This window comes from Saccoglossus kowalevskii, chromosome 4 (genome assembly GCF_978046115.1).
Source record: "Saccoglossus kowalevskii chromosome 4, keSacKowa6.1, whole genome shotgun sequence".
In the NCBI taxonomy this organism is placed as follows: Eukaryota; Metazoa; Hemichordata; class Enteropneusta; family Harrimaniidae; genus Saccoglossus; species Saccoglossus kowalevskii.
Window position 1 is genome coordinate 1,584,172 of NC_140644.1, and position 21,847 is coordinate 1,606,018.

Here is a 21,847-nt window from a genome sequence, read left to right on the forward strand (position 1 = left end):
GTCGATGGAAAATATGGCCAGAAAATATAGAAATCGAAATTAAATTATTTTGATATTGTAATTCACTGGTTTACTGGTTAATGTAGACTTTATTATAAAGCCTGTTGCATTTATTTGTAGTATCTTGTGGCATTGTTTGGTGAGAAATAAAGCACTAACGTAATACAATATTCTTAATGTTACCCCTATAGTTTGTTCAAACATACCAAATTTGCAGAAAAATCAGTCAAAGCATGTCTAAAAAATGTTGATGTAGCACTAAAATTGTAATTTTTTAAATACTAGTATTTAAAATTATGCAAATTAGCAACTAGACAAATCAGAGGGACAACCTAAGATACCATAATAAAAAAATTGAAATATTCAGCAAAAATCCAATGTCACAATTTTGACATAAAATGAACAAATCTGCGAGAGATCCTCCTAAGGTACCAAAACACCAAATTTGAAAGCATTCGAAGAAGAAGATGAAAATGTAAGATGATGGATGACGGACGGACAATGACGGACAATCAGTAATATGATAAGCTCCGTTCGGTCAACTTTTATACCCACGCCAGCGTTTAGAAATAAATGTTGATCACTGTTTGATTGTTTGTTTCTATATTAACATCAATAGTATACATTATACCACTAAAGTAATTAATAAACTACCTTTGTTGCAGTTCTAGAAGTACCGGGTACTGACTTCTTATTGCATGAGCCCTTTTTTCTCTCTCTTATCTGCTTCACAAGCTCCACAAAACGTGTTTTCTTTTGATCTGAAAAAAAATGGCAATGCATATCTTATAACATTGTTATTCAATTCAATGAAAGTCATACTTGGAGCCTACATAAGATTGTTGTGGTGAAATATGACTTGGCAGCTATGTGTTCATGATATTATGAGTAAATGAAGGTAATGATTAAGAGTTGTGTATAGAAATATTATGTTCATATGCACAGTTACCAGTTATGTACTGGTGTCACTTGAATTGCAAAATTATGGTTGCAACACATCTCGTTACACGGCTATAATTTTTAAATATGGGATAATAGTCAACTATATTTGATAGGCAAGGCAGGAAGGGGGGGGCAATGAATTACATTAATTAAAGTTTACCTTTGTTAATTGCAGATTTTAAACTTTACAATTTCTCCAACTTTAAGACCCATTCCTTTCAGGTCTTCATTACTCATTAGAGAAATATTGTCCTTTTCAAGTACCTTTAGAGAAATTAAAGTAGTGAATTAAATAAGTAATGATTTTGCTCTATTAGAAGAGTCATGCACTTACGTAAATGACAGGTGATTTTATGATCGCAATAAGTAATATTTTATATTACAATATACAATGAATGCAATGGTGCAATTCTAATGGAGATGCACTTGTAATAAAGCAAGTACGGTACTATCTTTTAATCCAAGCTTTAGTTATTAACATTGAAAATTATAACTCAAACTACATTTTGCATAAAAGTGCATCTTTGATCATTTACCTGTTCTTATCTGTTCATAAATTGTATTTCCTCTTTGTGTTGTAAAGATTTCACACAACAGCTGCAAAACAAACACATGAGTATGCATTTACTAAACCAGGAAGACTTACATGTAACACATGAAGTGTGAAGAAATTGTTTTCGTTCCAGGCAGTGTAAAATGGGGGCAAGGGGGGGGGGGGGGTTGTTTGCTGGTCAGGTTACAGGAAATAAAAACGGTGTTTTCATTTTTATAGGAAATAAAAGTTTCATTTTACGTTAAAAATAACAGTTTTTAGAGTTTATACATAAAGCAAATTTGTAATTACTTGTTACAGTTTTTTATTATTTTCGACCATTCACATGTGAGTCCAGTATCGAAGATATTGTATGAATACTGACAATTAATGTGGAAAATATATGCTTACAACTAAAAGTATCTTTGTACGAAATACAGGGGAATAAAATAGATGATTCCTTATTATACCTTGCCCATGCCTATGAAATATGTTAATTATTTATTTATTTAAAGTACAACATTACGAACGTTAAAACAAGTTATTACGAAAATTCCCCTTTTCGTCCCTAAGTGTAGGATAATGAGTAGAAAGAACATATGAAGAGAGACACATGTCCTTAGACTCAGGAGGCACCATTTATAAACAAAATAATTAAGAAAAAAAGAAAAAAACAATTAGTCTATGATAATTACTAGCAAACCAGTCCAGATAATTTAAATACACTGGCGCCACACCAAAACAGGGAAAATATGTTTACCACTCTAATTATAGATGAGCACATTTTCGAGGGTGGCCTGTATTAATGCTCGTTTGACAAGTACAGTAACAAAAATTGCATCGATGTTCCAAGTGAACAACACAAAACAACACAAAATAACACAAAATAATAAAATGAGCCTCCATAACAAATGGCACTAGTCAGAATGACAAGTACAGATGATTTCTACACGATTGACATTACACACCGATGTGTCCTCGGGATAAAGGACTGACATGCTAATAAATTCGATAATATTTCCCATACAGAACCTTTCGTGCACGAACTTCTACGTAAAATCACATGACCCGTCCACATATCTATTCAACCTTCCGTGTAGCGATTGTGGTAACACGTAAGATGCGCTATTTTTGCAACTCTGGTCATGTTTGTCCAACTTTACACGACGTAGTCTATACTAGCGTGCCAACTACACATATTCATACTGGCAAAATATGCGTAAAAGGTGCTAAATACATACCTTTCGCAGCTGCGTCGTCTGTTCATTTGTCGCCATGTTCATCAAAAATTGCGCGTTCGCATACTGTATGACCTTTCATCTTAGTCACGTGGAACGGAAAGTGGGCAGGTACGTGGAAATAAGAAATACGAAGTGAGAAATGAGAAAGTAAGAACTGAGAAATGAGAAGTACGAAGTGGGAAATGAGAAGTAAGAATTGGGAAGTGAGAAAATGAGAAGTAAGAAGTGAGAAATGAGAAGTGAGAAATGGGAAGTGAGAAGTAAGAAGTGAGAAATGGGAAGTACGAAGTGGGAGGTCCCTTCTCGGCTTTCGTATATTACAGACAGCTCATGTGACAATTTCGAAATGACAACTGCGTGGTTCTATATGTCAACAACTTCGGTGAAATATACAAATACATCTACCAACTTTGCAATCATTTTGCACAATTTTGTACTGTGTGTTTACAGCCTAAAGCCTCGATGTGCCTACAGCAAAAACAAATTGTTGTTTTAAGAGTAGAAAGAACGTAAAAACTTACTTGAATTTTAAAAATACACAAATCTCAACGACTTTCCACTATAAATGATTGATATCAGTACGAAAGAATGCACGAACTTTGCCGCACATCTTTTCCATGTGTGTGATGAAACCAAAAAAGTTTCACCAGTGCTAACCACGCCCTTATTCAGCTTAACCTTAAATAACGGTCGATCACCTTACAACACTATTGTATGTATAATTTGAAATTGATCCGAATTGGCGGTTATTTCATGTTATTGTATTGACCTTTGACCTTTTCCATGCTTTAAAAGCAGTACGGTAATTTAACTGAACTTTACGAAATACTTATTCACAATTTCAAACTTTTAACTATGGGTTCCGTCAAAATAATATCATAAGTCACATTTCCAAATTAATCTACCAGCTTTGCCATCCTTTTCACAAATTTGTAAGAGGTTTGTTGTCGGTTTTTCGGTTCGCTGTTGTGACAATCTACTTATATAAGCATTTTCGTTACATTTCTTTAATGTTTTCGCAAATTAAGGTTAATTATACAAGTAACTCCGTCAACTTTTCAAACGTGGACCTGCAATAGCTGATAACACATCCTGCATACCAGACCAATATTCTATCTGTAGTCTTCTTAACACCCAGATGACCTGCCATAACTGACTCATGAGCAAGTGCTACTTGATCACGGTAGCACAATGGTACCACTAATTGGGAACACGCTCGTCCTCTATCAACATGAGGTGACTGAAACTCTCTATACCTTGCTCGATTGTTGCGACATGTGATCAACTCCTCATCTGTACTCACTAACTTTCCTCTCGCACTGCATCCACAGTAATTGATTTCTTACCACCATTAGTATTAACCTTATTATGCAATTCCTTAAACTCGTGAACTATAAGCCTACGTAATGGCTTTTTCTTAGCTAACTTTTGAGCCCTAGTCTGTACCCCCTGTACAACATCAACACTATCATCCTGACTAAAATCACTGGAGGGTTTACAACCACTCCCACTAACTGAAGGCTCTCTTATCTCCACTAATATTACCAATAATAAGATCATACACTGGGATCATCATACACAGTGCCTCGACCTCACCAACTTAGAACGGTTTATCTATATGTAATCTAGCTACTGGGGCTTTCAGACATGTACCATCCGTCATCACACAGGTACGACTCTCTCCAGTCAATTGACTATCCTCTACCAACTCTCTACGTACTACAACCGAACTACACCTACTTTCACGAAGAACCCCGACCTCAGTACTGCCAATAAAACTTTGAACAACCGGCATACCACTCATCGTCCTATTAGCTGGCAACACTAATAATTGGCAGCTCATGGTCACATTTCAACTCAACTTAATTTCGTCTCTGTAAACATAGATGCCTACTTGCATCTGTGACTTCATGAACTACACATGTAACACTGACTTCCTGTGAATCATTACTATTCTGATCACATATCAACATAGCAGCTGACTCAACCTGATGCTTGAAACTAACGATTTGGACAACTGACAGTGATTTGAATCACCACAAACATAACAGCCTGACTTTGGCTTAGATTCTGACTACCACCTTGAAACTGGCTAGAATTCTGATTTTTACCACCTACATGCATCTCTTTCACTTATGAAAATAGACAACTCATTACCAAAAGTACTCATCAGTTGATTTCTCGTCACTAAGTTCTTACCTCCATCAAAACTTCAACTTCAGACAGCTCTACCCATCGGTAAAAATAACTACTTAATCTAGCTGCAAATTGCGAAATGCTCTCTCCACCTTCCCTACTATTTCGAAATTTCTTTCTATAACCTTCTTCATTCATATCATAACGCTGCAACAAAGCTGCCTTTACAACATTGTAATCAATGGACTCTGCAGCAGACAATGCAGAAAACAGACACAAAGCTTTGCCAGTCAATAATGCACTGAGATTCAAAACTATCACGCGGCATTTCTCAGCAAATCACTCAAATCTTAAAATAAATGCATCCATCTCGTTCCTAGTCTCATCAAACAAAGGTAGCTTTGGAACCTTAGAACTAACAATTGACTGAGCCAACTGCTCTAAGCCTGCATGTTGACCATTAGCTTTAGCACGCAATCTCAACACTTCAAGTTCATGCTGTCTTTCTCTTCACGGTCTCGTTCTCTCTCTCTTTTCTCACGTTCAATTTTCAACCTTTCAGCCTCACGTTCAGCCTCGCGGTTGGCTGCTCTCTCATCCCTCTCTTCACGCGCTCAGTCTCTCTCTCTATTCTCTCTCTTCTCAAGCTCTGGCCTTACAAATTGAGTCAGATCTTCCCTCTCGTACCCAAATTCTCTACCTAACTCTTTAATTCAATAACAATATCCAAGCTTGAAAAGTTGTAAATCAAGTTTCAGTAGTATTAAATAAAGCAATTTAATGTCTACCTTGAAGTACAAGCTGGTCTGACAACACGTGTTCTCTAGACCTGAGCAGTTACGAAACAGTCAATTTAGTCAGAGGATTACTGTCAATAGAATTCCCATCAGACTCACAATCCGAATCAAAATCACAACCCCACTTCTGACATGAAAATGTTACAGTGTAAGGCCTGCTTATCGCAATTGAGACGGCCACCCATAGAACTCACAATTGAAAGGGGTTTCTTTCACTGCTAGTATGGGGTAAGGAAGACAATAGTACTGGAAATGAAATACACATACACCAAATTATATAGTTAAGTATATATAGCTCCCGGCTTTAATACCTCTTAAAATAATTACAAGAAATAAAGCACAGAAAAATACAATGAATAAAGTCACTAGAATAGGAGACTGCTAAGAAAAGTGTGCTTTGGTGATAACTCACAGTTCCAGGATGTATTATGACGACAGTCAATGGCTTCTGCAACACAACAACGAAGAAATTTTATTGTCAGCATTCATATAACATATATAATTATTTGCTGGGCATACATTATTAGATAATTTCGGAAAACAGCAGTGGACATTTCAGTGATATGTACACATCATGTTGATACACAGACAGTGGACACATTCCTGTTTACTCTTGTTAATAAGATATACCCAGGACACATCTTAAAGATGTGTCATATTGCTTATACGGACATCCATCATGGGCGTTGTCAGAATTCCCACAGGTGACGCTTGTATTGAAACAATATCAAGCGTATCTTCAGGTTGCAATCAACAAGCGTGGTTTCAAAAACAATATCTATGTCGCTGGGCAGCTGACAGCGTATGGCACCACGTGTATTAATATAATTCATAAAACATTATCACCTGCGACAAATCAGCCTATAGAGCATTTCAAAACAATGTGGAGGTGCTAAAATTACTTTTGTATTTTCATTCAATGTGTTTTCATTCAATGTGTTTTCATTCAATGTGTTTTCATTCAATGTATTTTCATTCAATGTATTTTCATTCAATGTATTTTTCTGGAAACTTATGCGGGTGTATTGAATCACTGTCATATAATAAAAGGCGTTTTTAGTCATGTGATGTATCAATTTGGATCACGTGATTTACCTTATAAATTGACAAGTTAGATATAGACTCAGATAGACTCAGAGACTCGGACATATACACCGGACCTGGTCCACTTCTTTGCTCTCAGGACTTGGCCGTTTGGCCAACGCTCAGATACAACTACTGTACTCTATGCTCTGGCTAGGCTTCGTCCTCCCGATGTCACCATTCGAATAAAGATCACCGGTTCATACCACTGTGATGAATTTGTTTTTGCATATCTGTTAATCGACTTAATTAGCTGATTACTAGCGAATTGCTGTGTTATGTCTGTCATCGTTTCGGCCCATGTGAAATTCTGGACGGAACTTGGTTCAGTGATTTGGAACTAATTACGAGATAACCGTCGCTATTCGGACTACTATTTCTGACACTTAGTATTCGCAGTTATTAATATAGTGAACGATTAATCAAAAGATATGACGTGTCCAGTACTCAGGGTGATTGGCTGTATGATTGAAGGCCACGCCTTAGAGTCTTAATACTTGGTTTTGAAAGTGAATAAAGTTGTTTTAGTTGGTATTGGCGAGTACACCACGACAGAGGCAGTCTAGGAGAGTCTTGGGGTGAGTCTTGACGCAGTCTAGAGGCAGTCTTGGGTCAGCCTTGCGATAGTCTTGGGGACTTCTCCCCAGGGCGCTGTGTCTTATAGAGTGCTCGGCTGACCAACTAAGACGAGAGTTGAAACGTATTTCGTTGTGTGTGTCTTATTTGACTGAAAAGTTTAAGTGACTTTCCCGATCCCGTACCTCAAGGGGACGAGATATAGAGACGAGACTAGATTCCCACCTGGCACGTGTGGAGAACCCAGAGAAGAGAATTTCCCCCTCATACCACTCTCTGCTTCACAGTCTAAATCCATTATTGACATTTGAATACAAGCGTCACCTGTGGGAATTTTGACAACGCCCATGATATGTGTCCGTACGAGCGATATGACAGATGAATAACTATATGTCATATGTCAGGTGGAGTTGATGAGTGTTCTTGGAAAGACAGTGGCTCTTACTGTAGAGGCACGCATTCTCGTATCTATTTGAATAAAGAATGTGTTTCATGGAATAATTACTGGACTCATTTCTTTCCTTATTTACCTGTTACTGCTGTCGATGGAATGAAAAATCAGGGTGTTACAGATCAACCTTACTACAGGAATCTATTCGGTTGGGCGGAGAATATCTACTGTCTACATTTATAATCAAATCGATATAGAAGGATGCGATATCAGCAAGCCGGGAATTAATTGCCGTAAGTTCAACTATAATACTGATCAGTACTAGAATAGGAATAGTTTAAAAAAAAACAGTTTAATTGCGTAACATTTATTAATATATATACACATGTATATAATTAAATCAACATTTGCGTATAGAAGTTGTCATGCATTAAAATGTGAGCTTCTTTTGCAAACTGAAATTTAGCAAAGTTAGCTAGAAACTATTATGTATTCAATATATTCAAACGAATAATAAAAATTGTGCACAGAGTACACATTGAATTGAATCGATTTGTGGATTTTGCACGATTTATGTATTTTTGATGAATTATTAGTTGAGATTCATGTTTCACTAATCCCACTGAGCTTGCAACCGTATCACGGGGAAAATCCTTCTCTCTGGGGTTCTCCACACTTGTCAGGAGGGAATCTCATCTCGTCTCTATATCTCGTCCCCTTGAGGTACGGAATCGGGAAAGTCACTTAAACCTTACAGTCAAATAAGACACACACACAACGAAATACGTTTCAACTTTCGTCTTAGTCGATCAGTTGAGCACTCTATAAAACACAGCGCCCTGGGGAAAAGTTCCCATGACGATCGCAAGGCTGACCCAAGACTAGCCCAAGACTCTCCAGGACTGGACCCTCGACTGCGTCTATCGTGGAGTACTCGCCAAGACCAACTCAAAACTCTCTTTATTCATTTTCAAAACTCTAACCAATTACAAAACAGTAAAAAGACTCTAGGGCGTAACCTTCAATCATAAAGCCAATCACACTAAGTACTGAGTATGTCATATCTTCTGATTAATCGCTCACTACATTAATAACTACGAAATAGTAGTCCGAATAGCGACGGTTATCTCATAATTAGGTCCAAATCACTGAGCCAAGTTCCGTCCAAAACTTCAAATAGGCCTAAACGATGACAGACATAACACAGCAATTCGCTCGTAATCAGCTAATTAAGTCGATCAACAGATACGCATAAACTAATTCATGACACATCCCTTCACCCAAACTGAGATTATGCCTTCCGGCATTGCACGTTCACAAATCAAAGATACCGTCTTCTACTCATCGTCATACGGGTTAAATACAATACTAATAAAGGTATAAATCAAAAAAGTAAGACACACTGATTAATAAACTGATTATAAGTCTAAATACAATGGTTATAAAGTCACAAATATCAACGGTTATAAATCAAAAAACAAGGGAAAGGCTACCAATCGACTCACTTTTCTCAAAACGGTTCGCTGAGGTAACCCTTCACTGCACTGTCTCTCGTTACTAAGGTTACAAACTCTATATCAAAAGGTCAAAAAAAAACTAAGGCGTGGCAGTGTAACGAAGCGATCGGCCAATCGTGGCCGTCGACAGCACGATCACGTGATTACCAGGGATGCATCTCTCGGTTAAAGCATTGCAAAGCGGTAACTAATAAACAATGAATAAACAAGCTATTAATCAAACTCCTGTCATATACGCTTATAAACTTCAACTGAACTCACAAGTCGTTAATCTAAACAAAAGTTATACGGCGTGGAAACGGAATGCAAAGACAAAGCTATCATAACACATTACTCATCTGGCAATAAAGACGGGGACAGGCTAAAACGATAGACACTACTAAGTCACATATAATCCTGTCAATCATGAACAGAAGCTTGCGTTATCAAACAATACCCATATAAGCGCACCACCTCTCATCCCCAAAAGACATTAAAAAAACGTTACAAAGGTGCTCTCAACTCAAAAAGCGTCAGATGTATTCCGGAAAACAACACGTAAACAAAAACAACTCTTAAAATGTCGATATCTCTGTACTCGACAAATCTCAAAACTCTGAAAAACTCGTGGGGGCATCATTCCTCCCATCATATTCCGTACTCATAAACTCATTAAAACACCATAAAACTTCACAAAACTCAAAACACTGTGTTGCAAATAAAGAACCTCGCACGTCACTAAATATCAGTTCAAAACAAAGATCTGGGCGCTTACATAACATACAATTCGATATCACAAAGAAACGTTAAGAAAAAAACGATAGGAAAAGCCAGCAATACATTACATTACTAAGCAATAGTGTTAGGATTCTGAAAAGAGTTCAACGACTTTGAGTTACACAGTGTCAGTTACAGTGTCCAGCAAGCGATTCTCTAAGCAATACACAGATAGCTAAAGGTCTAATCAAAGTCTATAAGCGTCTCCTCTTGTCATCGCGTTAGTCCGGATCGTTCTTTATCATCTTCTCGTCTTTAATGTCGCTCAATTCTTGATTATACTGTCCTATCCGATACTCGTCCTTCATAAGGGGTTCCGAAGTCTTCATCTCTTCAGCGTTGTACATCGGTGCCATACTGTTAACGGTGTTAGTCGTCAAGCGCGGTTTCTGAATCGTCTCTGGCATGGAGCTGTTAGTTCGGTTCACAAGAAAGACACACCTTCGCCATTTCACTTTCTTCACAGGATCTCAATGTGTGTTAAACACCTGCCCGGTTTCTTCACCACGTATCACGGGGAAAATCCTTCTCTCTGGGGTTCTCCAATAATTTCATTTATACAAAATAACAAAAACGGAGAAAAATATAACTTTGATATGTCATTTTTTGTTTTGTTTTACTAGTTCAGTGTCTACTGTCACTATAATACTTAATTTTATAAAAACCTGTACAAGGAATCGGACACGATTAGCTCTCTAGCTACTTCAGATTTATTTTACCTATGACAATTTTCATTACAACAGTGTTTGTAAATATTTACATGTGTAACAATTATGGGTAAAGAAATAAATTATTATTATTACTATTGGTATAATATAAACGATAAGATATACCACTCATACTTGTTTAATTACACACGTGTTCTTTGCGATATCCTGTTCTATCCTGTGTGTGCATATATGTCATGACGACAATTAACACTATAAGAAGACGTTTCACGCTGTCATCGAAATGAATATGTGTAATAAATGTACTGTTCAAACATTAATACACACTTCATGCTGATTGGTGTTGAAATCCCGTGAAACGTGGTAGTACCAAAAAAGTGGTAAACAAGAGCAAACAAGAATCTACACATTCTATTTTAATTGTTGATTGAATGTAGTGAAAACTTATGCTCTATAGCATTGAGTTTGAAATTCTTGAGGAGAAAAATGACAAATGATTAACAACCAAAAATAACGTTTCCATAGAACTCATTAAATATGCATGTTTCTTTTTCTCAAACACTATTGCATGTACAAATATGGAACTAACGGTATATTGAAAGCAATGGACAAGAAAAATGGCCAACGTATTCGTTGACCATATATGGTCATAGAACTCATTAAATATGCAAGTCTAATATCTCAAGCACTATTGCACATAAAAACATGGAACTAACGCTGTATTGAAGGCAGTGGACAAGAGAATTGGCCAACATATTCGTTGACCATATATGATTACAGAATGCACAATATACATGTCTGTAATATCTATAGCACTATTGCACATAAAAACATGGAACTAACGCTGTATTGAAGGCAGTGGACAAGAGAATTGGCCAACATATTCGTTGACCATATATGATTACAGAATGCACAATATACATGTCTGTAATATCTATAGCACTATTGCACATAAAAACATGGAACTAACGCTGTATTGAAGGCAGTGGACAAGAGAATTGGCCAACATATTCGTTGACCATATATGATTACAGAATGCACAATATACATGTCTGTAATATCTATAGCACTATTGCACATAAAAACATGGAACTAACGCTGTATTGAAGGCAGTGGACAAGAGGATTGGCCAACATATTCGTTGACCATATATGGTTACAGAATGCACAATATACATGTCTGTAATATCTATAGCACTATTGCACATAAAAACATGGAACTAACGCTGCGTATAGTAGCACGTGTGCAAAATTAGTAAAGCAGTGGTGGCGGCACATGAGGGGAAGAGAGGGCGATCGCCCCTCAAAAAATTGTTGTGACAAAAAAACGTGCCCCTCAAAATGCTGGGAATAGCGTTTCAGGCGGTCTAGTTTTCAGAATTGTCATGGGGGATCATGCCCCGGACCCAGTAGTTAGTGAGCAGGTCCCCCGCCCTGCAAAATTTTGCGCCACCGCCTCTGTGCAGCCACATGCAAAGCCAGCAATATTGTGCACAAAGCTTGTGAAGTAATGTAAGAGTCCACAAGATCGCGTGTGAAGTTTGTAAAAGGGAGAAAAACATATGGGTCTGAAATTTGGGATCACCATTGTTATGAATCAATCGAAAGAGTACAATATCTTGCTTGTAGAATATTTTAGATACTTCCCAAAATGCTCCAAACTATGCAGTACTGGGAGATTGTGGGCGTTACAATTTTTTTTTATAATAACAGCTAAGAGATGCGCAAAGTATTGGGTCAATGTATTACGCATGTCAAGGTAAAGGTACCTCAGTAAATATTATGATGTACCACTTAGAGATTTCTCAGTCTAGAACTAGACCAAACTGAGTCACTTATGTTAAACAACTATTAGTATCGTGCAATATGCAAAAGATTGAAATTTAGTTTGTATTTGGATTGGTAAGGTGACATTTCAACTATGAATAAACTAGAAAACTATCGAAATTTCAAAATTCGTCTTGAACCCGAACGATATTTATTTTCCGCGTCTGTCCCCGCTCACAGGTGTGTGTTATCTGTCTTCGCTACTCTACTCATTTACTCAGGATAGAAACGAAAAGAAAAAATGATATTGAAAGAAGTGACCGGGTCTGTCCTTTATGCAATATTTCTGAAATTGAAGACGAATACCATTTACTATTAATGTGTCCATTTTGTAAGGTCATTAGGGAACAATACATTCCAAGATACTATTTTACATTGCCTTCATATATTAGGTTTGTGGAATTGATGAAGATGTTTGACAGTAACATACTACAATCCATGGCAGCTTATTTGTACCATTCCTTAAAACTAAGAAACCAACGAATACTAACCAATATCTACATTTCATATCATCACATCCTAGCCCCATGAAAACGAGCATTCCATATGGCCTCTCATTGAGAATTTGCCGTATTTGTTCCAATCCTGAGTGGCGGGATACTCGTCTGAACGAATTAACAATGTCGCTCATTAGACGTGGGCATCCCGCTGAGCTGGTTACTATGGAAACGAATCGTGCCAAAACAATACCGAGTGAAAGCCTATCATACAAACCTAAACAAAGTGACTCTCGTAACTAAATTTAATCCAAAGCATCCTAATATTAAACAAATCATACAGTCGCAGCAAAAATCTCCGGGACATTCTTGTTCATAGCCTACTAAAAAACTCAACTCTCCCACCTGGTTTCACAAAATGCGGCTCCAAGAGGGGGTTGCAATGTTTGCAAATTTTCACACAATACTACCAATTTCCATAGCACCACAAATAACAAAGTATATACCATTACGCACCACATTACTTGCACAACTAGAAATGTCATTTATCTCATCACTTGCAAACGATGTCAAACAAAAAATATCTTGGTGAAACAAAGACGGAGCTCAGAACCAGATTTAATAACCACCTATGGACAGTGAGACACAACCAGGACACACCAGTAGCCATGCACGCTAATAAAACCAACCACGACATAGACGATATTTCATTTATTGGCATAATAAAAATTAACAAAACAGACGACCACCTTAGAAGAAAACTTGAGTCTATATAGATAGACAAATTGATTACACACACACCACTGGGCATTAACATCCGCCAGTGAGGGCGCATTTGTCTAACAGCGCCACCTATTACACCTATAAATAGGTTTCCACCCTCTGTATGGGTTATGCCAATTTACATCTCACGGCATCCCAACAGAGGTAAGTCTTTGTATCATTAATATTTTTTTAAATACACTGTACTTGCAATCATGTTATTTTCATTGTACCATTTCAATCACAATCATTTACACACTGTATCTATTTGTTTTACAGTAGTTTTCCTGAAGAAGCCCTAATTCTAGGACGAAACGTTGAAAGGAATAAACGTCATTATTACAGAACTGACCGGGTGTATTGTTGTGACAATCTTTGTGTTATTTTCATATTATCAACCCGCAATACATATGAAATTTACAAAAACACTGAGTGACTTCACAGCATATTGTATTTATGTTTTTCTTTTGTTTATGCAATCTGTATTATGCAATCATCATCGTAACATTACGTGGATATTCTGTATTTCTCTGTGGCAAGTCTGCAGAGCTACGTTGAAAGTCTGTGACGTTGCGTGAAAATTGGTAATGTAACGGAGAAAGATAGTAAAGTTGCGTATAAAAAGGTTACGTGAAAAGCCTGTAAACGTTCGTACAAGTATAGAACATACTGTCATTGGCAGTTCTCATTTGAATGACCTCAATTTACTCTACTTTTAACACTTTTAACATGCATTGACTCCCATTCTATATATTTATATTAAATTGTTTACCCATATTTTGATCAGTTGTTGGACAAATAAATACAGTACATAACACTAACACTGACATTATGACGGCTTGTTTGGCAATATTTTTGTTAAAATGTTTCAGTAATCCCAAAAATAAAAGCCACGATATGTTCTGAACAATGTATAAATGAAATGCCGACATCTCGTTTCAACATGCTTCCAATAGTTTCACCGCCATGATAAATTGTTCCATGGTGGGCACCTATTTTGTCTCTAGAATTTGTAGGTCCAGTCATATGCGCCGTTCTTCACGTCATGCAATACAGTCACTATCTGAGTCATGGCTTGTGCATATACGTCAAGACACACAAGTTTATATAACAAACCTTGTGCGCCGCCTTCGATGACAAGGACAGTGATAACAAATTGTTTCGCTGAGAACCGTGTGTTGATTCTACGGCACTACGAGACATTTAATAACACTTTGTGAAGTATCTATAAACTTTAATTTGGTGTACTGTGACGTAGTGGCAATATACATTAACACAAACTAAAATACCACACATATATGAACACTATACGAAGTTTAAATGTTTACAGAAAATACGTCCTGGTATAAATACAGCTAACGTGAATTTATCCACGACAGAGGGCGCAGTACACGCCCGAATTTTATCATTCAATGTACCTGTAATAATTTGATGGCCGTGGCTGCATTTATTTGGACAGATACTTTGGACGCCAGGTCATCAAAGTATTAAAACTTTGCAACCTTTAGACCATTTCCTATTACAGCTTCTCATTCGCTTTCATGTAGTTGGATGCGGTAAGACGCTCTTTGAATTTGATTGGTCGGCGCCCTCACAGTTTCCTGTGGAAAAACATTACGAAAGAGGCTCCTTTGGAGATTTTTTGTTTGCATACACAGACATAGGAAATCAAACAGGTACAATCATCTTATATATGTTCAATCAAGATGTCAATATATAAGGTAGATTTGCATGGTGAATTAATATTTCAATTCATTAGTATCTCAACAATTTTGAACAAACGTTGCAACTCTAAATCTTCAAATTGCTGAATGGTATTTTTTTTATTTATAAATAATACTGTTTTGTATTTTCTTCCAGTGAGCATCAGAATTTTGGAGAAATACGATAGTACGTACTAGCAAAGGCATTCCTGATTTCATACTGAAATACAAAAAAATAACATTAAAAAAATAAAAACAGTGTTGACTTTGTTTTGTTTTGATCTGCGAGTGCCAGTTAGGAATACTGTTTCAGATATATGCTGTATCCAACGAAATACAGCTAACTAATAATGCATGTTTCAACGGCATTGCTTACATTCGTCTACGTCATTATGATGACGTCACATAACCTATGTAATATATAAGACTGAAATATATAATATATTGTTCTCGACTTCTGACCTCAAAACATTGTAACTGGGACATCGCCCGGATCAACCCACGAACGTGTAACTAGCTTAGGTTGAATTAGCAGTTTCAGCATATTCTGTTCTAAACAAATTACTCTGACATTGACCCGTTGATATGGTGCGCTCAATATTATGTAGTCACGTGACTTTTTGGAGAATTGAAATTCACTACCAAATGAGGTCACTGGACCAGCTAAGACTGAAATGAACGCTTAGCTTCCATTTTTACCATCAATAATACTAAGTACATTGTATAGTATAGAACTATATAGCATAATGACAATACACGGAGGATATCTCGCATTAGTAGTGGGTCTAGATTGTGGCTATTCAAATTAATAAAATTATAAAATAAAAATGTGCTATTTTAATCACATGAAATAAAAAAAATGCCAGTGAGTTCCTCTCATATCCCATAATATTTATATTTATATATTGCTCTAACAAGAAAAGTACTTCCCTTTAATTGCTTTCATTTCCTTCTAAGGTGATAAACGGGAAGTATTTCGTTACGATTTAAGAGTCAACAATCAACATACTTATATTCCACCACATTTGCAGCAATGGAGTCTGATAAAGGTGTGTAATATATGTCTCTGTGATTCTTATTAATAACACCATACTGTATACATATACACGATATACGAAATGTAACCTTCGATACATTCAGTAGAGTACCGTGTGTCTTATCAACACGTTAAATCTCCAGGTTTAAACCTTGCGTTCGAATCGTTCATGGAACATGTTTATTTCACATCTAATTGGCATAAATGCTTGGTTTGTTGACATATTTATAATGAGTGAATAGCCTAGTACTACTAGAGTATTTTGTCTTGTAAATTGTTAACATAGCTGTACCTGCTACAGGAACAGTGGGTTTACAGGATTTAAGCACACAGTAAACCGATTCGTCCTCGATTGGCCCGGGTTGACCCGGCACACTGCGAGAATCAGAATATGCCGGCTTCCTAACCACTTTTTAGGAGATATATATATACATCTGCAATGGACCCCAGAGAAGCTGTCTAGTTGTGTGCATTTTTCTACTCTATATTCATATAATATCGTGGTCTTGTTGAACGGATTGAAAGTTTTATATTTTAATTTAATATTGCATTATGTTGTTCTTATATTAATATGAGTTTAGTTTAGTTTAGTTTAGTTTAGTTTAGTTTAGTTTAGTTTAGTTTAGTTTAGTTTAGTTTAGTTTAGTTTAGTTTAGTTTAGTTTAGCTTAGCTCAGCTCAGCTCAGCTCAGCTCAGCTCAGCTCAGCTCAGCTCAGTTCAGCTCAGCTCAGCTCAGCTCAGCTCAGCTCAGCTCAGCTCAGCTCAGCTCAGCTCAGTTCAGTTCAGTTCAGTTCAGTTCAGTTCAGCTCAGCTCAGCTCAGCTCAGCTCAGCTCAGCTCAGCTCAGCTCAGCTCAGCTCAGCTCAGCTCAGCTCAGTTCAGTTCAGTTCAGTCCAGTCCAGTCCAGTCCAGTCCAGTCCAGTCCAGTCCAGTCCAGTCCAGTCCAGTATAGTTTAGTTTAGTTTAGTTTAGTTTAGTTTAGCTTAGCTCAGCTCAGCTCAGCTCAGCTCAGCTCAGCTCAGCTCAGCTCAGCTCAGCTCAGCTCAGCTCAGCTCAGCTCAGCTCAGCTCAGCTCAGCTCAGCTCAGCTCAGCTCAGCTCAGCTCAGCTCAGCTCAGCTCAGCTCAGCTCAGCTCAGCTCAGCCCAGCCCAGCCCAGCCCAGCCCAGCCCAGCCCAGCCCAGCTCAGCTCAGCTCAGCTCAGCTCAGCTCAGCTCAGCTCAGCTCAGCTCAGCTCAGCTCAGCTCAGCTCAGCTCAGCTCAGCTCAGCTCAGCTCAGCTCAGCTCAGTTCAGTTCAGTTCAGTTCAGTTCAGTTCAGCTCAGCTCAGCTCAGCTCAGCTCAGCTCAGCTCAGCTCAGCTCAGCTCAGCTCAGCTCAGCTCAGCTCAGCTCAGCTCAGCTCAGCTCAGTTTAGTTTAGTTTAGTATAGTTTAGTTTAGTTTAGTTTAGTTTAGTTTAGTTTAGTTTAGTTTAGTTTAGCTTAGCTTAGCTTAGTTCAGCTCAGCTCAGCTCAGCTCAGTTCAGTTCAGTTCAGTTCAGTTCAGTTCAGTTCAGTTCAGTTCAGTTCAGTTCAGTTCAGTTCAGTTCAGTTCAGTTAGTTTAGTTTAGTTTAGTTTAGTTTAGTTTAGTTTAGTTTAGTTTAGTTTAGTTTAGTTTAGTTTAGTTTAGGTTAGTTTAGGTTAGGTTATGTTGGGTTAGGTTAGGTTAGGTTAGGTTAAAAGTTTAGCATCACAACAATCAAAATACAGTTTTCGCAAGCACAATATCATTACAAGACATCCATACTAATAATTGTCCATACTAATAATACTAATAACTAATAATTACGAAATCCAAAATGAAGTCAGATTATTTCCAGCCGGGCCTTTTTATTGCACATGCCTTACATATATACCATGTACTTTACATACATGCATACATGCAACCATAAATACACATTTAAAAAAAAAACAGACAATCTATTATTGTACAATAGAAAAATAATTAATATAAAATGTATATTGTATACAAAAATACATTTTTATTAATTTTCATTCAGTCTAGTTTTAAGATAGTCTTAGTCTGTTGGAGACATTTTAACACGTGCTTTAAATTTATTTAAATTTTGTAATCAAATCTTTTATAGCACAGTTAAAAAACGATTTTTTTGCAGTTGTATATAAAAAGGGTTGTTATCCAAGACAGCGAAATGCTAATAGATTCTAATTTATTCTAATTGGTTAATGTGATCCAAATACGTCTTGTGTAATTTATGGATATGTTTTAGGGGCATATGTGTTCATTTCGCACGATAATAATATTGAAATTAAAAACACTGTATTAGGGGAATTAGCCAAATTATTTACGACACATTTCTATAAACTGTATAGAATTGCCGAAACTCAAGAAATTGCAAAAGTTTAAAAATCACGCTAACTCACCTGCACTTCAGTAATGTTGTTTACAAAACGTGTGGTTAAAACAGAAGTTTTGACAACGAGATTGCTTGCAAATGAACAAAACTACCTGACAAAACAGTATATGATTTCCCTGACTCTCAACTATTTTGTATTTCAGATGAGCTAGCCAACTATGAGCCTGTTGAAATTAACGTAAGTGATGACAACCATATTGAAGTAAGTCGTGTGTTTTGTTATGTCTGTAGTACATGCTAGTAGAATGTCTTGCTAATCTTTGAGTTAAACCCGTAATGTTATCAAATAAACACTGACGTACCCATTCATTAATTTAAACTCAATAGTCGTTGGGATTACAACAAAGTACAACGGACTGTAGTCTGATGTAGTCTGAAACTGGGACTTATGTTTAGGTTCAGTGGGTCCGTGTGTCCGATGTCCTTCCTCGAATGTGGCTGCTTTATTATATTTATATTTATCATATTTGTACACCGACAGGCATATATATATATATATATATGAATTAAAACATATACAATACATGTGTATATACATATGGCATACACGAGTCAAGTAAAATAGTATACATAAGCACAGACGACTTTTGATCGACTGGCATCCATTTTAGACCCACCCCCCCCCAAAAAGAAAAAAACCCAACAACACTTGAAATAATTTCGTTCACCAATGGTGTAGGCATCACGCATGGTGAATTGGATTACTGATTCGCCTAATTTTCGTTATGAATTTGTCGATTTCAGAAAAACATGATATTATAAGAATTTATATTGCTTTGAATAATTTAATAAATTATTTCTCAGTGTTTGATTTTGAACATACACACTATGTAGTATACAATTACTTGACAATTAGTTCACCTAATTCCATAGCTAACATTGCAGTTACATTTAGATCAACTAATATATGTTCACAACTCGCTTATCTGGAGAATGTTGTTATCCGCCTGCATTTGTGTAATAAGTGGTGACGATTTCGTAGGAGTATTTTTATGCCCTTTCACTGAAATACTGAAATAGCTCTAAAATTCCACCTTGTGTATTGAACGTTTGTTTGTTTATTTATTTATTTGCAGGAAGAATCTTGTCAGAGCAAGGGCGTCAACAAATTAACAAAACAGACATGGCGCTGCACGCCTATGTGGTGGCGTATCATAATGATAGTTACGCTCGGCTTTCTTGTGTTGCGATTAATAGGGATAACCATTGGTTCTATCACATATGTCGAGTGTCTGCAGGCGAAGACTACTACAGCTGTCTGCGTCTCCAATAGTTCAATCATACCAGCTCGTGAAATCATCGAGCCGATTATACCTGTACCTATGATGTCCCTGGTATTACTGTGGTTCTGGGTGTTGACAAGACTCAAACAGAAAAGACCATCATATGTCAAGATTATGAAAAAACTTCCAAAGAAGGTGTACTTCTGGGTCAATACGTTCTGCCTATTCTGGGTATTGTTCTACCACGGCAGTGTTGTTGTCACAAACTGGAATTATCCGGGTGTGTGGCTGTATATCCCTCTTGGATTTGAACTCACCATCGACACCGTTTTCATGTATATTTTAAATTTCAGACGGGGGCCAACGCGTGAAGACAGGCGCAGGTTGTATGGCGTCCTCGCGGTTTACAGGGCGGTCCTCCTGATGGGTGCGATGGAAGAGTTTATATTGTCATTTTTTGGCACTATATATCTATCCCAGCACATATTGACTTTTAAATATACCACAAAAGTCAATAATACGGTGCGAACTGCCAGTAATATAATATTTATGGCGCTGAATGCGAAATACAGGTGAATATATTTATTCAAAAATATTAATGCTTGATAATGAAATTTTATTGGTTGAATATCACATATTAAATTTATAGGTTCATAAGTTAATTTTAATATGTCAAATTTGTAATCTGTCTATGTTAGTTTTGTTATAATACAGCTAGTCTATGTTAGTTTTGTTATAATACAGCTAGTCTATGTTTTCTCTTCGACAGGCTTATGCTCGGTCTTTTCTTTATGAAGAAATGTTTCCTGAAAAACGGTAACTTTCGAATCCTTCACGACAAAGGTGACAACAGGAGAATATATCCGGAGGACAGCGATGATGAGATCGATCCGGAAGATGGCATCAACTACATGTCACGAACGCGCCCGTACACGGTAGACATCCAGACAGATCGTGCATCGCGTAGATATGTGGACAACGTAAATTGCATCGGAGGTAACACTAACTATGGGTCTAGACTCGTCACTGAATAGATGTCCATGTTTTAAAATGTGCTGTAGAATGGGCTGTACAATAACGAGGAGGAATCCAACTGGAACTGGATGTGACGCCCACCCAATGTGACGTTTACCGCATATAGGGAAGAAATGTATAAACACCATATTGGGTTTTGTAAAGGATTGTGGGATAGAAAATTGAACTGTAGAGGGCGTTGGGGGACTCACATCTTTTCCATAGAGCCCTATGTTAAAATAAGCTTTTTACCTACCCTGTTTTCAAATTTACACATTTCTTTCCTATACAGAACAAATGCATTTTATCACTATGTAACTGACAATTATTAATGCATTACGTAATCGATATTAATATCCAAATAATAGAAGCAGCAGATTAACTTATCAAATGTGGCAAGCTAAAGATTGTCATCTATGATTATAGAGTTGAAGTAAAAGTTTACACCATGAAAGCTGTATGGCTGGACTGCGATTGAAAGCCGCGTTTAACATATTTAGACAAAATACTATTTTATTAGCAACGTCCTGCGTGTTTTGTGATTGCTTGATTTTGTTACTTGCATACTTTATATTACTTACAATATATGTAATAAACATCACGAACATAAAATAAGTATAACATCATGGGTGTTACACAAAACAAGAAATCAATCAGGCTGTTCTGATTAAATAAATAAACGCTGCTCGGACTGATAAGTATGATATATTGAAGATAATATTTGGTAATCGTAGTCCTAAATAACTATTAAAAATAGCTAGACGTTTCGAGCAATGGCTCTTTATCGATAGCATAGA

General features: G+C 36.9%; 1 protein-coding gene across 1 annotated transcript; it reads left to right on the top strand.

Moving 5' to 3' along the window:
- Nucleotides 1-16,400: 16,400 nt before the first annotated feature.
- LOC146746173 (uncharacterized) lies at nt 16,401-21,665 on the top strand. Its single transcript, XM_085498195.1, has 4 exons — nt 16,401-16,416; nt 18,957-19,015; nt 19,890-20,608; nt 20,806-21,665. The coding sequence occupies exons 1-4, from the start codon at nt 16,401-16,403 to the stop codon at nt 21,068-21,070; spliced, it is 1,059 nt and encodes a 352-aa protein (XP_085354321.1). The 3' UTR covers nt 21,071-21,665.
- Nucleotides 21,666-21,847: the final 182 nt, after the last annotated feature.

Coding starts and splice junctions, on each gene's coding strand:
- LOC146746173 (XM_085498195.1), top strand. Junction 19,016..19,889: donor GTGATGACAACCATATTGAA/GTAAGTCGTGTG, acceptor ATTTATTTGCAG/GAAGAATCTTGTCAGAGCAA. Junction 20,609..20,805: donor GCGCTGAATGCGAAATACAG/GTGAATATATTT, acceptor TCTCTTCGACAG/GCTTATGCTCGGTCTTTTCT.